General features: G+C 49.5%; 1 protein-coding gene across 6 annotated transcripts in view; it reads right to left on the bottom strand.

Moving 5' to 3' along the window:
• KIRREL3 (kirre like nephrin family adhesion molecule 3) overlaps window positions 1–25,845 on the bottom strand; it is a 316,766-nt gene that overhangs the window by 69,095 nt on the left and 221,826 nt on the right. For all 6 annotated transcript variants that reach the window (XM_032201818.1, XM_032201817.1, XM_032201814.1 and 3 more), the window contains 2 exons: window positions 13,111–13,260; window positions 10,926–11,075 (listed from right to left, as the gene is read on the bottom strand). In XM_032201818.1, coding sequence (XP_032057709.1) covers window positions 10,926–11,075; window positions 13,111–13,260 — 300 coding nt within the window. The remainder of the gene's footprint in view (window positions 1–10,925; window positions 11,076–13,110; window positions 13,261–25,845) is intronic.

Here is a 25,845-nt window from a genome sequence, read left to right on the forward strand (position 1 = left end):
AGGATGGTGGCAGGATTGTGCCCAGCACCCTCGTGCTCAGCAGGACCAACAGGGAACGGAGGCAGGAGCATCCCTCAAACTTCAGGAATTATCCCAGGTGCTACTTCCAACCTAAGCCTGGGAGGTTGCCCTGCACCCATAGCCTGGTGGCATCTGTCCTGCTGGAGATGCCACTGCCAGCCTGGCTGTCACTGGGGCAGGCTCTTCGGCCTCCAGACCTGAGCAGCTATCAGACATTTCTCCTCCAGAGCTAATTTTCACGACAGCGACAATCCCTATTTATAACCTTCTCCCTTCCGCCTTCCCCTCCTGTTCTGGTGTGTGCAACTTTATGACAGCGAGGGTTCTCCTTTTTATGACATTGTTGTTTTTAAAGTGTTTTTATCACCTGATTTTATTACAAAATTACCGTACAGCACCCCAAGTACCGCAGCAGTGGGAAGGGAGAGCAGCGCTGGAGATGCAGCAACCCTCTCCTGAACAGCTTGCTGCCTCGCTGGGAAGTGGCTGTGATTTGGTGATGGATGGAGTGCTTGTTATCCAGTATATTTTTATCCATAGATATATAAAGCACTTTGTGATCCCAGTGCATACAAGGAACTATATAAATGTAAATCATTATCATTATCATTAAATACCTTCTGCATCTTTTAAACCTACCAGTTGGAATCAAACACGTATGGGGCAGCTGGTGTCTGAGCTTTAGCCGGTGAACCAAATGCAGGAGGGGTGATTTTTTTCCTTTGTTAGCAATTAAATGTGATATCATAAAAGACTTTATTTTCCCTTTGCAATTTTTCATGCTGCCTCTTGATTTGAAAGTCACTTCTCGCCCACTATGAGAAATCTGTGCAGGCTCCCCTAGCAACAACCTGAATAAGAAGCAGCTGCCTCGGCTCCGCTGATGCTCCCGCATTACTGGGACCCAGCGCCAGCTGCATCCTGCAGCATCACCGGGGGGTGAGGGCCATGAGAGCATCCTCCCCATGAGGCTGGGCCTCAGGGAGCGGTGCATGATTGCTGTGTGATTTATGACTGGAAGGAGAACAGAGACTCTCGTGTCCAAAAGTATGACTCGGCAGCATTTCTGCTTGGCTGCTGCCCAGCCCCAGAAATAACTGACCGCACGAAACCACCTTCTCTTGGATGCCATCCATGTTGCAGCCGTAAGTGCAATGAATGTGGGGCACAAGGCAGATCATGTTTATAACCCAGAGTTTCCTGTTTTGCTTTCCCCCAGGCCTTTCTTCCTTTCCGTAGGATCCAAGCCTGAAGGACTTGCTCAAGGTCGCACGTGGAGGCCTTGGCAGCACAGAAGTGAACTCGTGTGCTTCTATCTGGGCTATAAATCATTGGATTCCCTTTCTGCCCACACCACCAGGACAACACACAGGGTTTTCCCACAAGTGCTGAGCCCGTATTTTGTCACCAAGCCTATTGTCCTTCCTGAATCTCCAGCCCCGCTACCTGTGTGCCTGGTCATCGGCTCCTGGCAGCTGCTGCTTCCCATGCCCACCTCAACAGGAGCTTAACCACCCACTTCTAGGGTTGCTTTCCACTCTCAGAGAGTCACACCAATAACCAGGAGGGGAAAGACCCTACAGAAGCAGCTGCTGAACTGCTGGGCAGCAAGGGATGGATGCTGCGGTGGTGGGGAGCCCGCATGTTTGGGAGACAAATGCTGAGCTGAAGCTTGTGGGCATCATGGTACTCCCCAGGGAAGGATGTTCTGCTGGCATGTCCCAAAGGGAGATGGCTGGTGCAGGTCCAGGCTACGCTGGGTGCTGTGATGAAGCCCCCTGAGGACCAGCAACCCATACTATTTCATTGTCCCTAATCATGGCAAGCAGGAGGGATGGAGTTGGAAAGCTCTGATGTGTCATGGGTTTGAGCCCCGGCCTTTAGCCCATGTCCTTATTAACCTGCAAGCAGCAGCTTGCAAAAATTCTGAAATATTTAGTTAAAGGAAACAAGTTTTTTCCTACTTTTTGTTTTTCTTTTCCTTTTTTTTTTTTAAATTTATTTTTATTTTCCCCACTGCTCATAAGTTGTAGCCTCCTGATGCCCAGGGGAGATCTTCACTTTAGCTACCTTTTCCTTTTTCATTTCATGCTGCAATGGAGATTCATCATAGGTGTTAAATCCACAATTTGCTACCAATCCCTTGTCTCACCCTGCAGAGGTCGGGGTATGGGAGCCCAGCAGTGCGGCTCCGCCAGCCACAAAACCACGCACTTACTGCAGCTCTTGCCTCCTCCGCACCGCTGCAGCTCAGCACCCACATCCTTGCCCCGCATGGCAAACCTCAGCCACCTGCTAATGAATTATCAAAGCACTTATCCCATCACAGTTCTCAGCACCTTGGCAGAGGCTGCAGGGAGCCTGGAGACAAAACTCTTTGCTCACCTCGGTGAGGAAGCATCTGGGCAAAGGCAGACTCTTGGGAAGCAGTGGGGCGGTTGCTGCTATCCTGGATGAATCTGAAGTATCTGCATGGTCAGCTCCTAATGAGAGCACCCTTTAATGTCAAAAAAATACTAAAAACCCCTTCCAGAGGGCCATTTGTCCAACCTCTACTACAGCACAAGGTGAATATCCTGGGAGAGAGGTTATTTGCTCACCAATTACAAAGGACACACACAGATGAATCATTAAGAGACGGTTATCCAATTCTGAAGGCCAAGTCTGGCTAAAAGAGGCTGCTAAGGATGCCACAGCCCCAGAGCAATCCCTGTCCTAGTCTCGGATGCGAAGCTGACATCTGTCAGCCTCTCAGACAGGGGCTTCCAGAAGCAAACACTACTCAGGAACGCCAGGACAGACAGCACTGCAGTGGATGCGTAACAAGAACAGAAATTCATCCCTGGGCTCAACAACCCAGTTACCTGGGAGCTGGAACCACGCCAGTACGCACGTGCCCTGGGCCAGTCGCAAGCAGCGGTGCGGGGCTGGCAGGCAGCAGGAATACCCAGGCTGCTGCTGTCCTGCACCCTCTCCCAAAGCCTTTTCTCTGCTTTCCTGGCTGTCCCTGCCTCTGCCGAGCCTTGGGCTCATTTTTCATCGAGGGGATCGATAGGAAAGCGGGGGCTGTCGCTCAGGTGATGTCACGCTCTGAGGGCCTCATTCTTCTCTGCCAGCTGCCAAGGGGAGAGGGAGACAGTGCTGGTGTCAGGTCCCTGGCAGCCCCCCGAGCTCCCTGCAAGGACACATCCCCATCCCAGTGGCTGCCCACAGCCATGACTCCACACACGTGGCACTGCACGTTGCACCGTGTCAAGAGGGACGCACTGCACACCTGAGGGCCAGGAGGAGGTGTGTGTGTATGCGTGGTGCAGATGCAGGGCAGTATGCATGTGGGTGTTTCAGCTCATTGGCAAGAGAGGGAAGAACGTGTGTGGGTGTGCGAGGCAATGGGAGCTTTGCACGTGCATGTGCTTGGTCTGTGTGATGCAGCACGCAGCACAGCAGTGGTCCAAAAGGGCATAGTCAGGGGGGAGCCCATCACTGTGTCCATGTACCTGGAGGGAGGGTGCAAAGGAGGACCCAGGCTCCTCTTGGTGGCATCCAGGCCCAGGCCCAGAGGCTGTGGGCCCAGTCCAGAGCCCTGTTGGCTCCCCCTGCCACTTGGGAAGCACTGCTGTGCGGGGCGGGTGCCGCAGCCCTGACACCGGTTGCCCCCAGAGGTGCTGGGGCTCCTCCTTGGAGAGCTTCAAGCCTGCCTGGTCATGGGGCTGGGCACCCTGCTCCGCGTGGCCCTGCTGGGGCACGGTTGGACCAGAGGGACCCAGAGGGTCCACCTCGACCCTTCTGTGACATTCTGTGACATAAAGCAGAGCAAGCTCCCCAGGCCCTGAGCTCTGAATGGAGCAGGAGCCATGAGATCCTGTGCGATGCCAAGGGGGTAGCAGAGGGAGTACTACAGACTGGGGAGGATTTGGGGTGAGATGCAGAGAGCAGGAGGAGGCACAGTGCAGCAGTGCACGTGGTCAACATGTCAGGATGGCGGGATTTTGACACACAGCAGGAGGCCTCTGCTTTTCAGCCTCTTGCTTTTCTGAGCCTGACAGCAAGCAAGAGCCCCCTGTTAAAATGATGTGAAACTGGTGGTTCCAGAGCCCTTAATTAGGCTTGCTGCCCATTGAGGCGCACACCTGGGGCCACAGCTGCTTGGTGCTGCAGGCTGCGCAGCCTCACCTGGCCCAGAGGCTCTGAAATGTCTGTGCTGGTTGTGGACCTCATTAAGATCTGCCAGCCTGGCCAGCATGGAGCAGCGAAGTGAGTGGGTCCCCACCACCAGCTGCAGACACCTCAAAAGATGTTTGTCCCACAGGCAGCCCCGTGCCCACAACGTGGGCTGGCGTCATGCTCAGCCTCCCCAGAGTACAGACAGACCTGGCATTCCATGCAGAGAGGGGGGACAAACTAAATGTTACTCCCTCCCCGCCTCAATTTCATGGCATCTTCAGAGCCACCAAGGCATCCAAAGAGACTCAGGATGGGCTTTTATCAGCCCTATGTGCTCTGTATCCATCAGTTCAGTACAGATCACAAGACTCACCATAGCAAAGCCAAACGCTTTGTGCTTGATAAAAGCACGGGTCAGTCCCCCCATGTCGAGACAAGAAATCGCAGATTGGCGCAAGACTCCTGACATTAATCATTGCTAAATGCCTCTCCTCCGATATACTCTTTGGTTGCTCGCTCTTCAGCATGTGGGTAGGAATGCTGTTGCAGTGCCGAGGACAGAGGCAAGGTGAAGGGTGACAGGGGAAGTGGCATTGCTGCTCGGCTGAGGGACAGAGTTCAGGGAACACACGAGCTTCCAGGTACACAAATCTCCCTTCCTCACCCAAGCCCAGCCCTGTGGCATCCAGGACTAGACCTGAAGACCATGATGGCTTCCACAGCATTGACTAACCCCAGGGCTCTGGGCTGGAAGAAAACCCGAATTTTGCAAGACTGCCCCTAAAATGTTGTGAACTGACCACATTGAGCCTGGGGCTGATCGAGCGGCGGCAGTGTCTGCTCAGTGCTCGGCTCCTCACTCCCAGTTTAACGGTGTGATTAAACACCAGCCACTGCTAAGATGCAGTCCTGTCCTGCTGGGAAAGAATATATTCATCATTTTAAATGCATTTGATTTTATTTTATTTTTTTTCCCAATTCTTGCTTACACAGTGGCAGATTACCCAGGCTTTTTCATCAGACTGGGACAGGCTTGTGCTCACCATGGTGCTGGCAAGAGCAGGGCACAAAATGGGCTACCAGTGAAAGGTCCAGATTTCCCAGTAGCTCCTGATAAGGTCCCTCCAGCATCCTTATGGCAGTGGCTTTTCACATTTTTGTGGCGACTGGAACCCCCAAACATGTGTTGTGCTCTACATCTGCATAACAAACAGCAGAAGGGCAAGCATCCCTTTGTTGTGAAACCAAGCCCTTCATGTATGTGCCACACACATAATTAGTAAGACATTATTCTGTGCTAATGAAGGCAGCAGAGCCCAAGGCCAGTGGCTACGTCCCACGTGGTACATTGACCCAGCACCACAAGATGGGTTTCCCAGGGATGGAGGCCCTTAAGGTTTTGCTCATTCCCTTCCAAGCAAGGAGAGCAGAGCTGGTGCGGATGCTTGCCATCTTCCTCCTCCTCCAGACAGGGTGCTCGGCACTTGAGCCCCTCCAAAAACTGCATGGACACCCATGCAAGGACACCTTTCCCCCCACTGCTAGCAAGAGGAGTCAGCTGAGTGCTGTAAACTTAAGCTGCTCAGACACGGCATCAAACATTTAAGTTATCTGGGATTTCCACTCGATTGTTTGATGTTGCTGCCTCATTCTCAGTAGACCTGGTTACTATTTCACCACTGAAAATATTCCCAGCAGAAAAGGTCTTCGTGAAGACCAAATGTGTTTCAAGGCTAAGAGACAATCTGGAAGAAAATGATTGCATTTTCATCACTTTTTTTTTTTTTTTTTTTTTTTTTTGTTCCACACTGACATTCTGACTCTGCATGCTGTTTCAGGCTGAATTTTGCAAAGAATTAAATTCTGTTAAAAAGTACAGAAAAATAGTTGAGATAGTTCCAGGCTGGACTGGTTCTGGCTTTGAAACATCCCCTATTCCACATTTTCTCATTGCAGCTTGGCATTACAAACTGATACTGAAAAATGGCCTTTCCCAGGCCATAACCTCTTCATTTTCTGATCAAACTCTGCTAAAGAGCAGGAAAGCTGGGAAACGCAGATGTCTCAAGCTGCCAACGACCATTTCGGTAATAGAAACAGCTTACTCTGCTCTGCAGGGGAGGGCTGGAAAGAGGCATTAGAATAAAATAAAAAGGAAAAAAAAAAAAAAAAGAGGAAAAGGCTTGTGATTGAATGGGAATGCACTTGGCACCCAGGTGACCTTCCTCTTCTCCTGTCCCTGGCTTGTGCCATCTTATAAGACAGGAGCTCTCACTTCAAATTAACTTTATCTGTAGCATTAAATAATTTATGTTGATTTAAGAAAGCTTCATTTCTAATGGGACACACATGAAGGCAGAGTTAATATTGGAAGAGGCTGTGGAGGGGGGGGAGAATTAAACTATGAAAGGTGAATGTACGAGTTAATTGCACATCAGTTACTCACTCCTCAGTCTCCATCCTTACACCCGTGTGGTCCCTTTGTCCTGACTGTCACCAGGCTCCCACCAGCATCCCTCTGGGAATAACCCTTTCCCCACACTAGGCTGTGGAGCCATACAACCCCTGAGTTTTGGTTCCTGCAGCCTTTTCCTGGCTCCCCAGCACTGCTGGACGGGCGCAGCGAGCCAGGGCTCACCTCTTCCCCCTCTTTTCCCCGCTCCAACACTGCCTTCCAAGCTTCTCGCTTGGTTGCGTTTGAGAGCTGGGAACTCAACACTAATTAACGTGTCTGCAAATCCCAGCTCGGCTGGCAAGGCCTCCAATTCATTCACGGTCCCCTGAGTGCAGAAGGCTCCATGAGCTAGCCCTCTGGCACCTTCAGCTACACGGCTGGCAGATGCATATTTTAACAACACACATCTGTTGGCTATATAATCTCTTGTATTTGCCCTCCCTGCTCCCAGCTTTGATGGAAGACCGGAGGGAAGTCTCCGGTGGTTACAGCCAAAGTGTTTGCTTTGCAATTTCGCTCGATTGCTGTCTGATTTTATTTTCAAATTTCTCCAAGTCCTAATCAGGCTCTTACTTTATTTAATTAATGCCCCGGTTTGGTTAAATAGATCATAAATTAAGAAGCCCTGCCATTAAAGATGTGCCAGGTAACAGAGAGCCCTCCAGTGGCTTCTGGAATCAGCCAAACAGTCCCTGTCCTCCCAGTACATGGTCCTGCTGTGGGTCCAGGGACTCCCTGAAGCTCACAGTGCATCCAAGGGGCTTGTCCAAGCAGCCTTGTCAGTACTGGATGACCTGCCAGAGGTCCCTTGGTCTTTTAGTGGGGCATGTGGATGCCTCCACATCTCCCAGATCCCATCTCCTCGCCTGTTACCAGTTGCTGCCTTCCTTGCTAGGGTTGGTGTCCCCTGGATGGAGAGCAGTGGCTTTATCCCTGGGGCAATGCAGGCAACAGGAGGATGGAGAACAAGCAGGGAATGAGGCTCTGCACCTGGAGAAAGCAGCTCCTTCTGCTTCAGGATGGGTTAGCCAGGTACCCCAGCAATATCTGTGCCTGAAACTCTACAAACACAAGACTTCTCCCGATGCTGATGACACTAATAGGCTCATCTGCTTGAGTGTTTGGACTTCTGAAGCTATGGAATGATCTGTTCCACTACATTTAACCATGTAGATTTGAAAACAATGTGACAAAATCTTTAATATTTAATTAAAATATGGTGTAGCTCTGCATCTGAGCAGGGGAGTAGGAGGCAGCAGACCCGTAAAGCTGTTGTCAGACATGAATGACAGCAGTTGGAAACTGAATTTGGAGGCAATAGGGGATTTCTTGATACCAAGGAAGTGGAAAAGCTGGCAAGAACGGGCAAGGCAGCACCAACCCATGCAGAAAAACAGGTGAGCAAAGGTATTTTTCAGGGGACAAGGCTTGGGTGTGACAGAGGAGGATGGGGTGAAATGGCCCAGCACAGGGGGCCCTGAGCCAGCTCCACACTATGGACTCTGAGTCATGAGGACCTCACAGCTCTGCAAAAGGCTCTAAAGGAAACTGTTTGCCATGTTGAGATATGCATGGTTTGTATGCTGGGGAGGTCTCGGGGATCCCCTCCTGCCTATGCAATGCCTATGGTTTCACCAGCAACCCTGGGTGAAGCTGGACAGAACACAGTGATTCGGGCTTTGTTTCCTGTCAAAGATGAAGTGTGAGAAGTCCCAGTGTGGACAGCCCAGGCACGTGCAGGAGGACGCAGTGCAGAATGAGCTGGAAGGGCTTGTGGCTTGGCCTGAGGTCCTGTTCCTTTTTGCAGAGCTGTGCATAGCTTTGGACACAGAGCTGCCGATTATTTGCACAGAGGTGTAACTTTACAGCGGCCATGTACACTGCTTTATTGCATAATAACCCTGGTAACAGCTGCAGCGCATCACCTCCTTCTGTAAATGCTGCAAGAACCCAGGTGAATAAAGAGAAAGCATTGCCACCGCAGGGGTTATGAAATCATTGCCACTCCAGCACTGTGGGTGGGGGGCAGCCGGCTGCTTTGCTAGCAGAACCATGAAGCTCCACTTCCACACGGATCCTTCAGAAATGACAGTTTCCAGGAGGGGGATCTCCATCCCCTGCACCTGTCAGGATGCTGGAGGTGTGAGCAGCATCCTCCAAACGGGGGCTGCTGGAAGCCCAAGCCCAGCTCCCCTCCCCACAGGCACAGAAGGGTGCTGAGGCTTCCAGGAACATGGGCTTGAGTTAGGTTGGGTTTTGAGCAGAAGACTTTTACAATTCTAAGGAAAACCATCCCTCTGGATTTAAAAATCAGCCCTGACAACAATCAGAAGTGACAAGGAACACCCCACAGATGACTTCTTCAAGCGAGACAGATGAGGTCGCCTGCTGCATCTCTCACCTCCCAGGCAGCCAAAACTTTGGAGATGCACATCGCTTCGGAGGCACCTGCTTCACTCACAACCATCACGGGCTCCTTGAGCCTACACATCCTGATCGAAACTGGAGAAAAGGGTGCTGTGGTGCCATGACGACCCACAACATGCATCCGGGCAGGGTGCTGGAGGCATCTGCCTGTGACGTGCTACCCCTCACACCTCCCCAGCCAGCACCCAGCTTCCCCAGAACGTCTGCACAAGTTCAGCCGGAGCAAGAAATGGGCTACCAGTGGGTTGCAAACCCCATTTTCTCATTGATCGGGTTTAAATTGAATGTGCTGTAACTTTAATTTTCTTAAAAGGAGAGCATGCTGCAAACATAAGTTGCTGAACATCTTAGGTAAATGTACCAATTAGCAGCTACCATGTATATTCACATAAACATTAACTACCATCTATTCAACACATTCCATAACCCCAAAGATAATAACGATTTCCTTTTGATCCACAAAAACATCTCTCTGCTCAATCAATGCTCCGCAGCAGCTCAGAGCACTGACGTACGCCTGTGCACCCTGGGACTAAATTAGTTTTGAAATCTTTAGCTCTAATTAAATAACATTATTTCTTTTGTCTGGCTCCAGCAACGTCTTCCGACTTCGCAGCAGAAGGAGGCAGCCCTGGTGAGGGAAGGGAAGGTGGCACAGCTTGCAGAGGTTGATGGTGAGTGAAGAAGCCTCACTGGCAGCCCTGTGCCACTCTCCCATTTATTTCCAGGCTTTGCTCACGTAGGGATGCATGTCAGAACTCGGAGCTGCTGAGAAGAGTTCACGGAGCAGAAGGCTGGATCGAACAGAAATCATCATCATCGATGGGGGCAGGGAGGGAGGAGGCAGTGGCTGGGGGGGGTTTGGGGACAGGGAGCTGTGCAGGGTGGCACAGGGAGAAGATCAAATGGAGGGGATACTACAAACCCAAAGTTACAGCTCGTTTTCTTGGCGGTGCACGGACTCCTGTGAGGTATGCCTGCATCCAACACTCCATCTTTAATTCACTTCTTTGGCTGCTTAGCACTAATTAGCATTGAGCTGACTAAAGCCACTAAAACTCTTGGTTTGCATCCTACAATATTTTCCCCCCAAAATTAACTAAGAAAATGACAACAGCACCAACAAAACAAACCCAAACTTTAATTTTAACAAACCTAAAAACCATCAATACTTTCACTTTGGACTTCAATAATCAGGATATATATCTGGAAGCAATATAGACAGAAAACACTGTTTTACGTTCAGGATTTTCAAGAAAAACAACATTTGCATCCATTTCTCTGAAGCCACATCCATACTGGGAAGTTTCACTGGTCCAGCCTGCCTTTTCCCAGCACTCCTGAAAAGCACCCAACACACTTTTCCAACCTGTCAACAAAGCCCCTTTTCCAGCTCCCACCCAACAAGGGGCTTTGTAAGATGCTGGGAGCAGCCTCCTGTTTGCAGTCCCATGCTCCATCCTGTTGTGCTGCTCATGGGAAAGATTAATCTCCAACAAGTGCACAATGATAAGAGATCCAGTAGGAAAACCAACTTTTCCTCCTGGTCCTGCACACAACAACATCACAGCCAGGGCACAGCATAATGCGCTGATGCCACTGACACCCCTCATGGCCTTAAATTTGTGTACATGCCCTCCTGAAGGGGCACCTGGATTTGGAGCTGCAGTACCAAACACCATGCCCATCCCAGCAATGCTCTGCTCCGTGAACACCTTCCTTTGCTCCTGAAATCACAAAGCATTACTCTCACAGTGGGCTCTTTTCCAGTCATCTTGATTTAACAACACAACATTTTGCAACCGCGAGGACAGAAAACCCTCAAATAAGCTCCGAGTGATGGTGAGCCTGGACTTACCGAGAACAGTCAGCCGGGCAGGTCGGGATCGGATGGCTGCTTGGATGGCCTGACATTCATAGACAGCATCATCTTGGAGATCAGCTCTCAGGATTTTCAAGTGATGCTCTCCAGACAGATGGTCTCCTACGACCAGATAGCGTGGGTAGCCTGTTGGATGCAAAGCATGAGTCAGAGAAGCCCAAAAATGAAGGGCAGACAATGTGGGGGTAGAGCCCCAGCCTTCCCATCACACCAGTAACTTCATCCCCTCCGTGGCAGCCAGCCCAAACAGACAGAGGCCTCCCAAAGCTCAGGAAGAGACTGCAGGTTTTGACCTAGCTGTTCAGAAAGGAAGCACTGATGAGGAGCATTAAGCTGAAATCCCTAGAAAAAGGACGGGATTTGCATAGCCCGGGGTTTGCCTCTATTTTCAGAGGGGCGACGTGCCCAGCTGCAGGTGGAGCAAGGCTTCTGCTGGGCTGTGAGATGGGCCAAACCTGACCTTGGGCCATCCTTGCAAAGCCATGCGACAGCTAAAAGTCACCGTGCGAACATCAGCCTGCTACTGGGGCTGCTCACCAGGATGCAAGCACAGCCCATGCTTCGGGGCCAGCTCTTCTGCCACCTCTGGCTCCTGCAAGCCATGCCACAGCATATCTCGAATTCCTTACACCAGATTTTTACACACATACTTGGGTTGAAACCCCGAGATATTTCCACTATTAGGTCTGTGTAAAGGTTGGGCAGGGGTCTCCCTTCACGTGGGTCAGCGAGACACCCGACAGGGCCGGGAAGGATGCTGCCATCAGCGCATCCCTCCGCCTGCTGGTGATTAATGTGCTGGGGACTGTAGGCAGCCTGGCACACTCTCGTGTTTTTGTTGTTTCACAAGCTATCAACAGCAGGATTTGCTCTCCTGAACCGCGAGAAATACAAATGATGGGTTTGTTTGTATTTAGCTAATTAGATGACTGGCTGAGCTGGTATCGTGCAAGCTGGCAGTTCCTCCTGCTAAAGCAGCCCCAGCTCTGTTAATTGTGGAAGTCATTCACATGAGCCACGTACTTCAGTGGAGCTGCTGTCACCCGTCCATGTTGCAAGGTCTTGTAGGGAGAGATCAGCTCTCTAATGTATGGAAAAGTTGTGGCACTGAGCTTTGAAAAACATTTGAAGAGGGGACTGCTCACTCAGTCAAGTCTGAGAAATGAGTAATTATACATACAAAAACAAAAAACAAAAATACAAAAAACAAAAAACACCACAAACAAACAAGCAAATAAAAAAAAGGAAAAAGCAGGCATTGAACTTGAGAGAAGAGCAGGGTCCCTGGAGACCAAGAAACCTGATTCTTCCCCTGGTTTCTGGCTGCTGCTGCTTGATATGCTGCAAACTCTTGGAGCTTCCCCAGGCTCTGCACAGTCCCTGCAAGGGCTCGGTGCCCTCGCAGGCTTCTGACTCTTGAATGCCCATTTCCCCTTCGTTTTGGGGAATATAAAAAAAAATCAGCAAAATATATGGACTAAACTGGATCCCTTCTCCACATTTGCTTCAGGCTTCTCCAGGTGCAGTAAAGCCATTCATCACAATGCACGCGTAGGATTAAATAACAAGAAGTCTGGGGAATTTTGTGACCAAACTGTAATTTGCCAGAAGTACAGCTTAAGGAAGCCACAAGTGCTTGTGGGCTCTACTGGATCTCAATAAATACATTTATCCAAAGCAAAGGCTTTTGTTTTGAGAATGCCAAAAGAGGCACTTTCAATGTTTATGAAGCATTTCAGACGGCATTTTGGAAACAGGACATTTGTTTCGAAAAGCCAACCCAAACCAAAGCAAGGCTTTCCAAAGGTCACACCTGTGGGAGACCAACTGTTTAGCTTCGAGCAGGAATAAAAGTTTTTGTTTATTCCAAGTTTTGACACTTGTGTTTGGGCTAGCTGGAGGGTTTTGCAGTTCAAATGAAAACACTCATTATTCTCAAAACAAATATTTGTTCTGAAGCTGTTAAAGAGAAACTGAAGCCAGCTTTCAATTGCTCTAAGCATTTCTTTTCTTTTTCCTTAAAAAGAGGTCTTCTTTAAACAAAATATCTATTACCCTTATAGTGTTTTTTAATTAATTATGACTTTGGGGTGGGGGGTAGCAATGATCTGCTCTACACAAGCAGCTTCTGCTGCCCCAGGATGGCAGTGCCATGACTTACTTGAGAGATCCCGTCCAACTCCAAGGGCAAGTCCGTCTTTGATCCACAGCACGATGCCATTGTACTCGGGGATGGCACACAGCAGTGTCACGGGCTGCCCAGCAATCACCACCTGGTCCTGGGGCTGCTGCGTGAAGGAAGATGCTTGACCTGGAGAGAGAGGTGAGAAAGAGGGACAAGGCTGTCAGTTTGCCAGGGGTGGGTTCCAAAATATTTACAATGAATTAAAAAAGCCCTGGCAAAGAGGTGCCAGGCACTTCCTCTAATCATGTCATTCAGGATAGCAACTACTGTACTGGAGCTGTCATGATCTAAGGACAGAAGAGCAGCAGGCTCTCAGGAACCAGTGATATTTTGTATTACAAGGGGACACCAGTCCTCTGCTCTCCTCTTCCCCTTCATGCACTCCCTTAAACCAGGATGCACAGCTGAGAACCTGCTACAAACCACAGCAACTCAGAAGATCTGCCTGCTGCTCTCCCCTCTGCTTCCAGGCCCCCAGTGCGACCCTCTGGTACGTGTCAGGGGCTTCACGCACATCAGGGGATGAAAGGACGCAGCAGCCCTGCTTCAGCACTGCCGTTTGCTGAAGTTTCAGCTTCAGTCTCACAAGACACACAAAGCTAAGCAGCCAAGCTCTTAGGGATGACAACCCCCAAATGCAGTGGTTTAGCACGGCTCTCTTCTCATTTCCACACCCTGAAGGAGGCAGTAACAGTTTGAAGCCCCCAGGACATCTCCTGCCATGGCTGACATGTCTCACACCTCCGGAGGAGGTGAAACTTCTCATTTTCCACAAAAAGCATGCTGATTCATGGTAACCTATTTCACATCAGGGTGTGCTAAGTGCTGGCATTATGCTTTATTTTCTCTCTTTGAAATCCATCATAATTCCTTGGCTTTGTCATGACTGAAAACCATTCCAAGTGTCAAGTTCTTCTGTTTTTTTCCCCAGAACAAGTGCTTCACTTTCCAGCCAGATGAGGTGCAAACCCAGGTGCCCATATGCAGCCCACCTCTGGTGTTCGATGCAGGCTGGGCACGTGTCTTGCAAAGAAAATGGTGCAAAAGCAAGAACAAATGCTGGCAAAGCATCCCTAAACCAAATGTGGGCTATCTTAGAGAGACAGCTTGAGTGTTAGCACATGGATGTAGTGCTGCTGTCTGATGCTGGAAGGCCTTAAATGCAAAGGCAATTCAGTATGTATGCAATTATCAGTATACATCAATCCAATATCTGCTCATTGGGGTCTCCTTTGTGTTAGCTATTTGATGAGCATCTGAGAAGTGCTGCTGGCTTACCAGTGCTTAAAGTCCCGCTCTTCCTCTGGATATGGAGAGATCTGAAATGGGAGAAGTTGGGAGAGAGTGCACTGACTGGATTGCAACTCGCTGTATTGCCCTGGAGGTTTTAAAGATCAGGAGCCTTGCTGCGTGTGAATTATCGCCCTGAAACAGGCACAGAACAAGAAGCCCACACCCGCCAACTGAACGGCAGCTCAATATGCTGTGTCGCGCCGGGCTGCAGAAAAAGTTGCTCTTTAAAATCAATGTGTTAAAACCAGGACAGTCTCCACGCGAACCACCCTAAATCAATTCAATCCTAATTTACATTAACTCAATTTAATCATTGACTGATGATTAATCCTAAACCAAGGTTAAGTGTGACACAAGTTCTTGCAACTAAACTTGTTTTCAAATGAGTTGTTAGGCATTGCCTACAGGGCAAAACTGCAAAGCTCAATCATTTTCTAACTCGTGCAGTTAAACCAATGTAAGCCCCCATGTGAATGCTTATATTTCATTTAATTTATTGCAGCTTAACTTAAACGTGTTCCTAGCCAGCTGAAGATGTGCAGGAAGGAGCACAGGCATCCTTTCTGGATTTCTACCCACGTATATGCAACTGGTTAAAAAGCTCTCCGAATATCTTGGCAAATCCAGGAACATGTCAAGCACCATATTCCCAGGGATTTCAGGAGCCCCATCCCCTCCAGCACCCACATACTTGCAGAGAAGTCTGACTTTCATCACCAGTGCTCCAGTAGGTCACGGTCATGCATGCTCAACAGGATGGGTCTGCTGCAGAGTGGTACCCCACACCAGCAGCCTCAGGAGATGCCACATGCTGCAAGGCACGTGGGCCTCCAACACTAGCAGAAACTCTTGCTCTTCTGAACTGGGATTTAGAAACTTCATAGGAAACATTAATCAGCTCTATTTTCTATTCAGACTCACAAGGACAGGTGCTACTGAAATAATAGGAAAAGCAGGGATGGGAGAGAGAAAATTAGGAAAGGAAGCAGAAAAAAGTGAGCATTTTGCCTTTTTTATATTTTTTTATTTTCCACCCGCTAACTATGTTTTCACGGCTCACTCCGTAATCTTGACAATTCTCAAGGCAAGCCAGGCAAGCAGGGACAGTGCCAGAACGCAGTAATAACCAAAAAAGATTGTTTTATCGGTAAGAATTATCAGGTTGTCAGCTGGGAGCTGCAAGAGTCGTAATGAGAAAGCAGAAACACAAAGTGGTGTCCATGCCCTCTGAAAATGTCCATTAAGCAGAGGTTTCATTTGGTAATTGCTGTTGGAAATGAAGCCTCCCCCCCTCCCGCTTTTCTTTTTTTTCTTTTTCCTTTCTTGATCTGTCTTAGAGAGCAGCTGATGACCATGGAAAATTAGAGCGAGAACATGGCATATGTCTCCTGTCTTTTCCTTCCCTCTGTTTTTTCAGTGTGAAAAATTGTCACTTGAAACCCTTTTTAGTCCAAGGCTCCATCTTGGCTATAAATGTTACAGGCTCAGCCTTGGTCACAGGAGAGGAGAGAAGAGGGTAAGGACGTTAAGAGCATTACCTGGCCCATTCCCTGCTCCACAGCAGGATCACTGCTCCCTAAATCAGAGATAAAAAAGCTAAAAAAAAAAAAAAAAAAAAAAAGTACCAAAAGGCAGAGCTTGACTCACTTTCAAATCAGCTTAAAGTCTGATTACTGGGTTTAACTGGGTTTGGAAGATCAGAGACCTGTTCACGTTACAGCTTTCAGCAGTCTTATATCTTAATGTCAAAGGAGCAAGTAATTTGCAGAAAAGTTTTAAGGGAGATAAGACACTTGACAGAAAATAGCTGAGAAGGGGGAAATTGGGAAAGGATGATTTACAAATGCAGGTTGAGTGGTTTCATCTACAAGAAGCACTGAGACACTTCAGTTTGTCAGTGCTTTGGCTTCAGAGCAGGGTTCTGTGACTCCAAGGACAAAACAAAACAAAACGAACGTTTCATCATCACACAGTGCTATGGGTCCACAAGAAGATGTATTTTCCAGAGATTTTCCATACACTTCCTGGACACCAAATAGGGCAGTAGCAAACAAACAAACAAACAAACAAACAAAAAAACAACCGTCTTAAATTTATACCAAATCCCAGTTCAAATCCTTGCAGAGACTGGAATTAAGACCACAGAACGTGTGGGCAAGCCAACAAACACCGCTCTCACTGGAAGCACCCTGCTCCTCCACAATGCCCACAGCTCCCCATTTCCAGCCTCCAGGAGACATCTCCACCACCTTAGCCCAGCCTAGAGAGCCAGTTTGCTTCCACACCTAGTTTTCCTTTTTTCAAGAAGAATGGAAGACTTTCAAAGGGCGAAACAAACCCACAGGTGCTCAACTTCCAACAAGCACCACGGGTAGAAGCATGGCACTGGTTCTTCCTCCCCCCCCGAGCATCCACACGTGTCTTCTGCTTTTCAGGGGAGATGCACTGAGCAGAAGCAAATATTAGGACTCTGAATTCATTGTTGATATTTTTTTCCCCTTTAAAAAAAGCAAACAGATATGCAGATGTGATGCTAACCCTGCCTTCTGGCCATGTTCCAGTGTGATGGCAAAGCTGAAGCCTGCCAGGGCAGGTTGTCAGCAGCAGGGCGGTCTGCTGCTGGGGGGCTTTGGTGCCAGAGAAGGTGCAGGGAATCGATCCCTGAGTCTCATCTTCTCCTGCCTGCTGGCTTTGCTTTGCACCCTGAGGAGCTGTTTACAGCCCCAGCCTACAGCATGAGCTGCTTTGGCTGGCCCTGTGGTCTCCTCCTGCCTTCCTGGAGGAAGTCTCTCTAAAACAAAAGCAGGGGGCACTTCTGCAGCTATTGTAATCCTAAATGCCAGGAACAAAACGGAGAATAAAGGACCTACTGCGAACAGCGAGCAGGCAGTAATGCTAACCCTGCTTTCAAAAATCACAAGCGGGGCCTTATGAAGTCACAAGCATGTCATAAAAGTGTAAGAAAGAAAGAGAGAGAGAAAAGAGAACCACTTTAGAACTCTTTATATTTCCTTAATGGATTTTGCACCTGTGGCTCCTGCTTTTCAGTGTTTCTCTCTAATGTTGCCTTGTTCTTTCAAACAAAAGCTGAGGCTATTATGTTTGTGATTTCCAAGGGAAATCACACCACCACTGACGCAGCATTTCCAGGAGTCCCAGTGCCCCGCGTCGTGAGAAGGACCCAAATCCCAAATCCCATTTTACAACCCAGAGGATTCAGGGAGGCACCTGCACGAGGACACCATCAAGGCCATCCATGACAGAGCAGGACCTTGAAGCTCCTTCACCACCAAGGCCCAGAGCAGTGATCGGCTTTCTAAGCCCTCTGAAGACTCCAATCTGTTTGCAAGAGTTCTTGCCTGAACTATTTCAACTTGTAGCCTCCTGTGTAAAAACCGGCCTGCCTGCAGACAATGTGCTGCAAGAAGAGAGGAGGCAAGTGGGAACAGCAGATAGTTAAATTTTCATTACCCAAGAGAAGAGAGTATTGTAATAAGAAGCAAGGGACTTAGAGCGGGAACAATGACTCATTAGAAACGGAGACACCATGGCTCCTTTTATGTAAGCGGAGCTTTGAATTTTCATTGTGTTTTGAAAAGAATTATCTCTTTTTGTTGAAGAGGGGATGGAAGTGGTGAAGGAGGCCTCTGAAGCGCCTGGTAAAGATGTAACTTTTTAGAAATGACTGGGGGTGACTGAGGGACGTTGCCCTTGTCCCACCAGGCTGGGAGCTGATCCTGCCCTTGGTGTGGAACTGCAGGATGTGTGGCGAGCACGGGGCTGGCCTGCCTCAGTGCACGGGGAGCTGAAGGCCGAGCACTACACCAGGAGGCCCCTCTTTGGGATGTCAGGGCATCACACCACCAAGCACCTGCCTAGAAGTCATGGCATTTCAGCCCATCACAGGGTTGGTTGCTCCGGGACAACAACATGATGCCTGAAGTTGGAGCTGTCTGAGGAGCAGGGCTGGGAAGGCAGGATGGCTGACGGGAAACTGTCTCCACACCTGCCCCATGCAGCTCCTGGTATTGATCCTGGGACAAATGCGTTGGTTCTGCTCATGCAGATGGGTCCTCCTCTGGGAGCCAAGGACAACAGACTCCCTGCATAAGGCCCATCACGCTTTAAAACACATGCCTGTATTGATTTTTAGATGGCTAGGAAAGGCAAGCAGACAAAAGCGGTACATTATTTACAGTGCTCTCAGGAGTCGTCAGTCACGGGGAAGCATGGCATGAGCAGGGAGAGCTGCACGGACGCCACGGTCCCTCATTACCACCTTGCCTGTCTCCAGGTCCCCCCCAGTGCAGTGCCCATGGAAAGCATCCCCAAGGATTTCCCCAGCCAGGGACCAAGACAAGCTCTCCTTGCACCTCCAGAGGAGCTCCCCAGGCAGGAGCAGCTGAATCCCACCAGTGAAGCTGTGCATGCAATCTGGGGCAAGGAGACCTGGAGCAGCCCCCCGAGGGAGGGTCACTTGCTGGTGATGGCCAGAGACATGTCTTGCACTTCTCTGCTGCTTCCTGGGAGGAAAATAACCGTAGCTTGAGCTCCTCACTTGCATAATGCTTTCTGTTATTTTATTTTGTTTCCCTGGGGGGGGTGGGGGGGGGGGGGTGAAGGAGGATGGGGAAGAGGAATCTGCTTGAACAAAAATGTCAGTTTGGCCTTTTTTAGTTTGACTACGCAAGTCCAGCTCACGTGGCTTCAGTACTCCTGATGTTGCTGAATTATTCAATTTGAAGGAAAAAAAACACCCCCCAGTCAACGAATGAATCAGCTGTGCGGAAAGGCAAGTGTAGCCTACTTCTTGCAGGCCAGCCAGGACCTGGAGCTATTTATGCCCCCTCTCCTGTGGCCATGGGTGCCAGGCAGGGAGCTGGGCTTGGTCCCTGCTCACCCGCCAGAGAGGTGTCACCCATCTTCCCTTTGGAGTGAGCACAGCAATGAAGGGGCTGCAAAGCTAAACCAAACCCATGGCAGGTGAGGGTGCCAGTGTGGAGTTTGGGGACAATGCTCAACTTGTCAGCTTCGCCTCAGTGTAACCCTTTGCCTCCCAGCTCCAAGCCAGCCTGAGCTCATCCTGCAGTGATGTCAGATATTTCCCTAATGCTGCTTAGAGAAGAAACATCAGCATCCCACTGTGTCCACTAAGCAGCTTCAAACAGGAGACAAAGAAATTCTGAATAAGATATTAGACCTTTTAGAATCTTTTTGTCTATTAGTCACACAGGCGAGAGATCTGAACTATCGAGTATTGCACTTGCTTTGATACCCACACGAAATCCCAATACTGCTTTCAAAGTCACTGTGAGTAGTTTGATCAGCCATGCAGAAAGGGCTTAAATGTCATCGTCTGCTCTGTTATTAGCTACCAATTGGGAAAGGTGTAAGAGTATACTTACTGAGGGATATTTATTGGCAACCTCCTCCCAGCACCAGCTCTGAGAATTACCTCTTGTGAGATTAAATGCCTGTTCTTGGTAGCTGCGCTGATAGAAAACAAACTAATGGGCTGCATCGAGGAAGGAAAAATAAGCTGTTCCCAAAAAGCAATGTTCAGGTGACCTTAGGGACTAGATTGCACTGAATATTCAGGTGCAGGACATGTGGCTCCTGGCCCTTCTGCTCCAACAACCTGGCAAATAGCTGCTGCCCAGATAAAGCAGGGCCTGTAGGAAGAACTGTTATCTTCTGTTAGACAAGCTGACGGAGCTGGGAAAAAAAGAAAGAGACGAGCTTTGGGGTGCGAAGGACTTTTGCTGGCTTGGAGATAGAAGCAGCAAACTGAATTAGGTGGCATTTTGCCACTGGGGCCAGCATGCTGCAGGATCCTTGTTGTGGCTGCCTTGGAGCTGGTTCACTCCTGCGGCAGGGGATGCAGGGAGGCTTTGCAAGGGGCAGAGCTCACTGCACAACCAAAGCTAACAGCAGAAAGGAGAGGTGCATACACAGTGCAAAGCGCCCTGTCTTGCTCTTGTTAGCAGAGAGGAAGAGATTTCCTCCCATTGATCCACCTGGAGGCTCCAGCTCCGGCTGAAAATTGCCAGCGACTCCACGAAGTGTTTAGTTATCAGTGCTCCCGAGGGGAATAATAAATTACCATTTGCTCTTCTGTCAAGGTGTAGCTGTCCTGGCACGGCTCCACAGCAGCCGTACCGACACATGAGGGAGGGAGCTGTGAGAAGAAGAGGTGATGCCTCAGTACCCCCTGCCAAGCCAGCTTTCTCCTGGCACCTACGGATGCTTTCCTGATGCTCACACCACGTGCAGCTGACCAGCGGAGCTTGCTGACGGGTCAGCAGATGCTCAGCTGCAGGAGCCTTGCACAGATAGAGAGTGAACTCCCTACAAGCACCGCTTTAATGCACAGAAGAGAAAAAGAGACTTTTCCATCTGAAATAACAGCTAACGCCCAAAGTGTCTGCACTCCCCAAATCTTCCTGATAAAATCCTTTAGGATTTTATAAAAAAACTTTAGGATTTTATCCCATGTGACCTGATATGTCTCAGCCCTGGCTTACACCCAGTCAAGGTGGGTGTACCTTACCTTAGCCTACCCTCTGCTCCCAGGTCGGGGCTGCTCTCTTGAAATACAGCCCCATAAATCTTGTCTCATCCTCTAGTTAGAGGGCATGCAGGACACTTGTCTGTAGGACAACCAGAAGGATGTATAATCCATTTCACAAATGATTTGGAGATTTCAAAGCCTGGCTCAGCTCCCACAAAGAGCAGAAGCGGGAAGTTGTACAGTCTACAGGGCGGAAAATCAGACCAAAGAGCTTGCCCTGGGTTGCACGATGTTTCGCTTCCATCCTTGCCTTTCACAATCAGTTATCAAACGCTTTGAGTAGCAGAGAGAAATACGAAATGAAGAATCACTTCAGAACAGAAAATGCAGACTTTTAATACCAAAACTACTGCATGATTCTCCTCCCGTCTTCCACCTTCTATTCCAAACTGCAAGCCTCACAATGAAATATTGAGAAGGAACTCTCTACGAGAAACTTAGAGTGTGTTGCTTCTGGGGGCTCCTAGCCAGCCCAGCCAGCCCTGTGATATTACAAAGGCATTGAGGACTCTTTCTAGCTCCCTGCTGTTCAGCTGAGCTGAGAAGCAGGGCGAGATTGCTTCAGGTTGTGCTGCGTGAATTAGCAAGTCTAACGATGAAGTGGAGTGAGAATTAGCAGGTTTCTGCTGTAATTATTGTTTGTTTGGATTTTTCCGAGCGGAAATGATTGTAAATATGTGCACTTTCTTCTTCTTCTTTTTTTTTAAAAACAAAAAACCAAAAAAACACAGCATTCATATTCAGGCTGTTCTTTAGAATAATTTGTTTCAACTCTAAAATTAAGCACATGCAATACACAAAAAAAAAAAAATAGATGTGGGGGAAAAGAGAAGATAGGAGATGCTGTGATGAACACATTTGAGCAGAGCATCAGCCGCGCAGGAAATGTTTTGTGCACATGGCTATCCTTGCTACCCAAGGAAGGTGCTTAAAACTCATGCACTTTTCTATCTATACATGAAGGCCTAAGAAAAATTGTTCCCTTCCCTGAAAACCATTGCTGCCACAGTACCCCTAGACCCATGGAATGCCTAAAGGGTGCACTTATCCCCCAGCCTGGAGGGACGAATGGCATTTTCAGGGGAAAACCCGGTGTTATGGAGGAGAGCGGTGACTGGCACCAATGCCTACAACAGCCAAGTCCTGATTTTGACTGGGATTTACCCAATGCAACCAAGCTCCACAAAAAGAGAGCAGAAACATGAACTCAGTCAATACTTATAGCCCTGCAACTGCTCCATCATGTGCACCCTTGGCAGTGGCAAACGGACATGGCACTGAGCACTGCTGTCACTGTGACTGCCCTGCTTCGCTGCCGCAGAAGCTGGGACTATGTTAGAAGGGACCTCAAATGTATTTATACACAAGGCTTTGCTGTTTGTTTTTTACCGGCTCCCTTTCAATGGTCCCCACTGCAGAGTCAATGGTTTGCTTGTGCAAAACCCCAGTCCAAGAGGAGATGAGCACATTCTGGCCTGCTGAGTTAATTAGCAGGTAATGAGAGATGCTCATCAATAAACCCAGCTGCTTCTGAACCCCCTCCTGGGTTGAGCGCCATGCCTGCAGGACAGAGGAAGCTCTCCATCCCCTGCCAAGCTCCACGTGGCTCGCTCAGCTGATGATGTGCTCTCTCCCCAGCTGCCCTGCAGCGGACAAACCCCCTCCTGTACGCAGTGAGGCAAAGCTTGGCGAGAGCTCACACAACCAGCACGACAGCAGAACCGTTTTTCACTCAGGGATTTTCTGGGGGGGAGATGTTTTTCCATCTGGTTTACTGGTAGAGGATTCCCTGCCTGGAGTTGAGAGCAGGTAGTGTAAAGCTGGGAGTCAAAAAGAAGGGAAATTGATTAGTGTAATATTACGCTCCCTTACAATGGAAAATTATGTCCAAGAATCCCCCCTCTTGAAACCTCACGAGTCCACAGTTGTGGATAGAAACCTCCAGGAAAAAATAATAAAAAAGCCTCTTCTGCACGTCCATCCCCAGCAAAACCCCAACACGGGTCTCTCCTCAGGCTGAAATTCCAAGGAACAGGCACAGAAGAGTCCCCAAACGGGTAACAGCCGTGAGGTTAGCCAGCGCTGCCTCCCTTTCTGACTTGAGGGAAAGCTTCCTGCCTGCGACGAGGCAGGGATGTAACCTGGTTAAGGCCTCAGAGGCAGACACATAACCATCATAATAATTTTTAAGAAGCAACGTGCAACACAGCGCCTTACGGACTCCTATAAATTACTCGGCACCCGGCTGCCAGCTCAGCCCAAGCTTGATATTGCCTGCAGTAATTATTTGGATCAAATGCAGTTTATCTGCTTCATATTTGTGTTTCTGTGCTCTCCGGTAACTTATAAATGTCATTGCAGTGTTTATTTGTTATAATGAAACTTAATGACGTTTGAAACCAATGGCTGTGGTTGTGGGCTGCAGGTTTCAAGTAATCTCTTCATCTCAGGAGCAGGAGGCCCAAAGATAACATTAAATTACCCTATAGGAAAGGAAGATGCATGCAGACAGATATTCAGGCCGGTGTATTATTCATTGGAGAGATGACTAGCAATGAGCCACGGCGCCGAGGGCTACGGGCTTCCATCACTGTCACCCAGCAGAGGCGAGCGCTCCTGTCCGAGGGGAGCGTGCTGCCGAGCTGTAAGCCCAACCGCTTCCCCATCGGTCTGAGCAAACCTTCCCTGGCATGGCTCGGGGCCAGATGCCTGCACAAATGGCTGGCAGGGAGGGAGCGAGGTTCTGCTGCCACACAGCTGAGCTGGGCAGGGATAGCTGGATTCAGAAGGCTCTGAGGGGAACAGAGCACAGCAGTGGTGACACCCTGTCCACACTGGCTGGCTGGCCCTGAACGCCTTTCTCCTTCCATGTAAGACCCAGAATAAACTTTTCTTGCCTCTGCTTGAGGCACAGCTCCCTGTCCTCCCTCCTTCTGAGGCCATGAATAATTTCCTCCCTTTGTTTCTAGTGCTGTGTGTATTTATAGACTCTGGTCGTGTCTCCCCTCGAGCTTCCTCTAGACTATATAAATTCACCTCCCCCAGCCTCTCCCTTTGTTCTCTGGTCCCTGGGCCACTCCTGTTGCCACCATCAGCATCCTTCCCAGCTTTGCTCCCCGGGCTGCAGAGGCTGGTGCTGGTCACACCACAGCCCACGTGGAGCTGCAATTACCAATGCCTTATTACCTCAGGATCTGCTGAAGCAAAATGCCTGTGGCAACAGCTGAGAACATCTCCCTCATCTCCCTCTTGCTGTCAGAAATGCCACCATACCCAGGACAGCTAGCACCAAAAGAGCTTTAACCCCTGCAGCACAACCCAGATTCAGAGCATCAGGTTTATGAGCTGCTTTCCACCAAGTGGGCACCAAGGGCTGATGCTTCAGCATCTGGCCAGCAGAGGCGCAGCCCCTTGCTGCTTCCCTGCTCCAGAGCAACGCAGCATTGTGAGCTGTCTCCACAAGGACAGAGAGGCAGGGGAGAGCGGACTTTCAGGGAAACTGCACCTCAGCTGCTGGTTCAGTGAAATCTGGCTTTTTGTATTTGCCTGCTTCTCCTACACAAGGTCGGATAGGTCTGGAAACACGCTGTGCCGCAGCCATCTGTCCTCAGCAGCACAGCCTCTTCTTTCTGCTCTGAAGCTAAGCTGAGAGATGTTTCTCCTGCACCGCCGTGGTCCTCTCTGCCTATCCTCTCCAAAGCTGTCATGCAACCCATTCCAAAACAGCCGCGGGATGACTGAGAGCTTCAGTCATCTCACATGGTTTCAGGGAAGGACTATTCCCACCAAAATACTCCTTTGGAGGGATGGCAGACAGTGCCTATGCCACTTGGTGGTCTCTGCACCCTGCCACTGACTCAGGTCCCACCCTGCTCCAGCAGATGCTGCAGGGGGTTTGCAACACTGGGAGGTGATTCCCGGAGAGGTCAGGCACTGCATCCCAATGCCTGTCAATGCATTATTCAACCACCAACAGGAAGGAAAAAAAAAAAAAGCCTGGGTAACTTATTTGATTAACCTCGTTTGACCATCTGGATTAAAACCAGAAGGTATTATTGGCAGATGTGCTACCTGATGACAACTGACAAGAGAAATTAGTCTTCATTACTCACACTCCTTATGCAACCAGCTGTACAGCACCTCTGGAAGGATGTCACCACGACAGCTCACTTGAGACCTCACGTCCGAGCTCAGCAGGAGCAGAGAGGACCCTGGTGCCCCCCCAGCCTTTCCAGTGGGAGCACTGCAGATGCACGCACCCATGCACAGCTCCTCACAGCACCCAGACTCCTTCCAGAGGCCTCCCAGCAGCAGGCAGGCTGGATATAACCTTGCTCAGGAGCTCCGTGACATCGATTAATGGGGAGGAGAGGATGGTGCAAGGCCACCTGCAGTGACCTTGCCTGCACACCCTCACAAAGGGAGCTGGCTCTGGAATAATGCCACAACTCGGCACGGGGGGGCTGCGGGCCCCGCGGTTCCTGAGCAGCTATCGAAACAAACAAGTTGACAAATGAGGCTGCTTCTTAATGAAGCTGAAGCCAAAGTCAATACTCGGCCCTTCTATCAGGGCACAGATCAAAGATGGTCTCAAGGGCAAGCGACCTTGGCGGGGGTGGGACAGCTGTCACTCGGGGAAAGGGATGGCACGGAAATGAGAAGGAGCAGCTCTGGAAGCTGCTGCTGGAGAGGAGACAAGGGCAACCTGCAGAAAAGGATTTAGAAGAGGAGAAATACAGAAGGCTGGGGGAAAGCCTTTCTTCCAGGCCTGCTGTGCTCTTTCAGCAATTAAATCAGGTTATTAGGATCCTGGTGATCTTGTCCTCCACCAACACTGCTGCAAATGT

This window comes from Aythya fuligula, chromosome 22 (assembly GCF_009819795.1).
Source record: "Aythya fuligula isolate bAytFul2 chromosome 22, bAytFul2.pri, whole genome shotgun sequence".
NCBI classification, from domain to species: Eukaryota; Metazoa; Chordata; class Aves; order Anseriformes; family Anatidae; genus Aythya; species Aythya fuligula.